We start from the raw sequence: 4,046 nt of genomic DNA on the forward strand, positions 1-4,046 counted from the left end.
GGTGCCTCCCGAATCGCTCCTACCCTCCTGCTTTCTTCCAGGAGCAAAAACAGGAGCAACTGGGAGGAGGATGCCAATACACCGCCCTTTCCCTAGCAGGGGCACCGCACACCACCCCCTCGCCTGCTGCTTCGGCTGGGTGAGAGGCAGTGCCTCCACTACTTGCTTGTTTATTCTCCCTGCCAAAGGCAACTACGGGTTGGGGAAGAAATGGAAAAGCAGGGAGCGTTAGTGAGGTCTCTTCAGAGCTGACAGACGTCACTGGACCCTGCGCACCACGAGCGGTGAAGAGGTGAAAGGATGGCTTCAGGAGCCACGTCCTACCTGCAGGAGCCACAGGAGCTCCTGGTTCCTTTCCACTGCCCGGGCCAGGCTCTCCTTGTCAGACCCAGACTGCCAGCACTGCCATCGCTCCACCAAATAGCGCCCCAGCCTGTAGCAGAACAGCATAAAGGGAACAGGGGGCTTTGTTCAACCTTACCGTGTGAAAAATGCTACAAACAAGTGATTACTGACAAGAAATCCAGATCAATTTCAGAGATTTTCAGTGGTGGCTGCTGTCAGTGGTGGCTGCTCTCAGTGGTTACGAGTGTTGCACACCTGGGATTGTATTTGTTCACAAAAGTTTGTTTAGGAAAAAAACCCAAAGCGCTTAGTTTTATCCATGGACTAACTCTGGTGCTTTTTTTTTCTCCCTGTAGGATCGGAAAGGATCAAATCCATTTATCTGCTTTGGGCTTCTTTCCAGTTCTAATTACTTTAGGCCAATGGTTGGAGACATTGTTTGACTAGACAAAGTTTGACTAGTGCTCTAGCTCTTTCCTGGGCTTGGGCCAGGCTCTATTGAGCATCTTTAACTTGCACGCACTGGGCCGAGATTTTTGGGACAGCGTGGTAGTACGTAACGCTGCCTGGTCCAGATAGCCCACAAGGCATCCAGGGTGTGCATCTTCTCCTCTAGTTCAACCCCTTACTGGCAGTATTTTAACCGTGCAGTAAATCCAACATCGGAATTTATACTATTGGATAAAAAAAAGAGAGAATGCCGCTGCAGGATAAATCCATCTGGCCATGAAGTTGTGATGAGCAAGCCTGAAGTTGGAACAAGTATTGTGTGTGCTGTCTCAGATCTGTGTTGTCATCTGGCTAACGTGACAGAAAGGCAACCACATGCACACGCTTCATCTAGGTCAGCTCCATATGTGGGGCCAACTACCTCCATGACCGCGGAGCTGCAGCCTAGGGAAAAGTGGGGCATATGAAAAACAAGCCGATAAGGTAATTAAAAATATTTATTTCTGAAGATATTTACCTTGATAGGCAGAAAGCATTTCCCAATTTCATACAGAAATACATAAAACATACATAGACCAATATGGCCCACTTCAGTGTGTATTCAACATGGTAAATGTAACGAAGAACTTGTGTGACTATAAATACAAAACAAAACAAAACAAAAAGCACGTAAGATTCAACCTGTCAGCAAATTCAACAACGTGAACAAATTCACTGCTATAAACATTCACCCAATATTAGCCTTTGGACCTAATTCAAAACAACCCTTTGTCTCGACATGTTTCCACCAAACAAGGCACTGAATAAATCCCACAACAGCCTTTGGTCCATCAGTGCATGTTTGGTGGCATGTAAGACACAACAACCTCTAATATTAGAGCTTCAGTTCACCAGATATCCTTGTTACGGGAAACCTAGTAGTGTCCTCTAACTTTTATTTTATGTCGAAGAGTCCTCTGGTATCCAAACCCAAAGGACTTCATGCAAACAACCTCAGTGTCTAACCCACATTCCGATAAGTCTGGTGGTACAAGTAAACTAGACTTTGGGAAAAAAGGCAAAGGGTTGCAGCTGATTAGTAAAGGCAATAACAAGGTGTAAAAATACTCTAGCAGGAGTGCAACGAGCAGTACGCGAGGTAGACATGTATCTATGCAGGGAGTCCTGGCTGAAGTAGCGCTGTGGCTTTTGGGTTTAAAAGGTAGAGTTCTTTGCTTTCAAGTTTGTCCACTCAGATCTTGCCTTCCGTCCTTTCCAAGCACATCTGTGAGGTCTTCCTTGAAAAATGCTTTTGCTGTAGACCCTGAAAGCTGCTCAGCTGATGGGCAACATTCCAGAAGCAATACTGGACTCTTTCTTCAGAAAGATGGCTTTTCATGGACGTCACCGCAGATTCCTCTTCACCCCCTCTACCCAGCCATCTCGATTCCAAACTGATGAAATCCTTTGCTTTGATACCTCCAAATACGGGACTTCCTCAGGGTTTTGCTCTGCTGTGCAACCATTTGGGCAGAGAGGCCCTTCGCTGCCATGGAATGTTAGAAGTCAAGAGAGAGTTTTGGTGACACTTTGTCAGCAAGGGTGGGGAGAAAGATTCAGGTGATCTTCCCACTAGGATGCTTTCAGGCTTTCCCAGGTGCTTTGCCTTTTGTTTGCCCTGTTATGTTTCAGCTTCCACCCTTTCTGGAGCTCAGCCTTGAGCTTCGCAATACTGAAGGAAGCTTTGATAGTGTTAGCAATGGCTTCCAGCCTGTGAAAAAGAGAAAGGTACGTTTATCTTCACAGTAATGAAGGTGCACCTCCAACGTGCAGACATTCAGGCTTGGGTTACACACGCCTCAGTCTAGATTTCTGCCATGGGAACCTTGGCAACTGCTCGCTGCTCTGCCTCTGCCAGAATTAGGCTAACTTCAGCCACTTGAAATACTGGATTCAGAATTTAAATGCAAATGTTAAAGTAAGTTAAAATATTTATTCAAATATAGATGCTCCAGACTTCCTTAAATAGCACACGTCCAGTCAAGAGGTATTATTCTTTCCGGCTCTTTTGTTTCTTTTAGATAAAGCATAGGGCCAAACACGGAATGCCAGCGCTGATATAGCTGTACTAACACTCAGCTTTGACGCCGACTTCACCTCTGTGGGGCTCGTGCTGCACCAAGTTCGGTGCCCGTGTCTCCGAACTACGCTGTGGAGTGGTATTGCTGCCTCCTGCCACTCCATTTACTATGCACAGACCTCAACGGGCAGGCCCGAAGTTTACTCCTAATCTCACATATAAAATTGGGCTCAAATGTGAATTTAATCTTCATTTGCCCTTTCATCAAACCTTCTTGCAATCATTTCCGTCACTAACATCCTGTACTCCTTTTACACAGGTTTATCAGGCAACGTTAAGAGATAAGGCAGGTAGAAATGCACCTCCTGCACTCTAAAAAGCCAGCCACGCCAGCCAGATGAAACAATATATTAAAAATCTGGATAGATCAATAATCTCCCTTTCTCACCCCCTCCAGTAAAATGGAGCCAAGTATCTAAGAAAAGGCATTCTGCATCAATTTCATACCAGAATAGCTGGGGCACGGTATTTTTAAGCAGTTCAGACAGTGCATGAACACACTGAAATAAGCCCATGCTGACCTGAAGGCAGGTGAACTGTGCTCTCTGTTGCTGCTTCAGGGAACTACAACAGCATGAGAAGAAACTCACCGCTTCATTTTCTTGCTGTCAACAAGCTGTTGGTTCATGCATTTGGGTCCAGCGCAATTGCCAGCTTTGTTGCGGTGACGTGAGGTTTTCTCCACTGTGGACTGAGCCCTGTGAAAAGTGAAAAGGTGCTGCTGTTAAAGAAAAAACCCATAAGAGTTCGCAGTCCACAAGGTGAGGCATCTCATCAACCACTTCAGCACGTGTAACAATCGATTTTGGGGGGCCAAGCCACAGTGTGTGCGATAGCAGTGTGAGCAAGCACTCAGGCAGGAGGCAAGTCTTTGAGGAGATCACTTGCTCAGCAAGTGCCAGCTGAGTGAGTCTACCACAACCCATCCCCTTTACACACACTGCCTTTTACAGAGCAGCGACACCACACGCACCGGAGATCTCTTCCTGTCTGGCAGAAGTTCAGACATTTCTTGTCCTTTGTAAAGTCCAGCACCCTTATAAAGGCAGCCCAGAAGAGAAGGCAGGCAGAGTAGCCATCTATCCAAGTGTAACTGTCTGTCAAACTCATTTGCAATCTTTGGTCAGAGAGT

At 46.3% G+C, this 4,046-nt stretch overlaps 1 protein-coding gene across 1 annotated transcript in view; it reads right to left on the reverse strand.

Moving 5' to 3' along the window:
• Window positions 1–324: 324 nt before the first annotated feature.
• LOC104493451 (endothelin-1-like) overlaps window positions 325–4,046 on the reverse strand; it is a gene marked incomplete at both ends in the record, with an annotated part of 4,887 nt that continues 1,165 nt past the window's right edge. Inside the window, 4 exons of the mRNA XM_010136126.1 lie at window positions 325–433; window positions 2,441–2,545; window positions 3,505–3,612; window positions 3,888–3,935. Of these exons, the coding sequence (XP_010134428.1) occupies window positions 325–433; window positions 2,441–2,545; window positions 3,505–3,612; window positions 3,888–3,935 (370 nt within the window). The remainder of the gene's footprint in view (window positions 434–2,440; window positions 2,546–3,504; window positions 3,613–3,887; window positions 3,936–4,046) is intronic.

This window comes from Buceros rhinoceros, unplaced genomic scaffold (assembly GCF_000710305.1).
Source record: "Buceros rhinoceros silvestris isolate BGI_N320 unplaced genomic scaffold, ASM71030v1 scaffold38045, whole genome shotgun sequence".
NCBI classification, from domain to species: Eukaryota; Metazoa; Chordata; class Aves; order Bucerotiformes; family Bucerotidae; genus Buceros; species Buceros rhinoceros.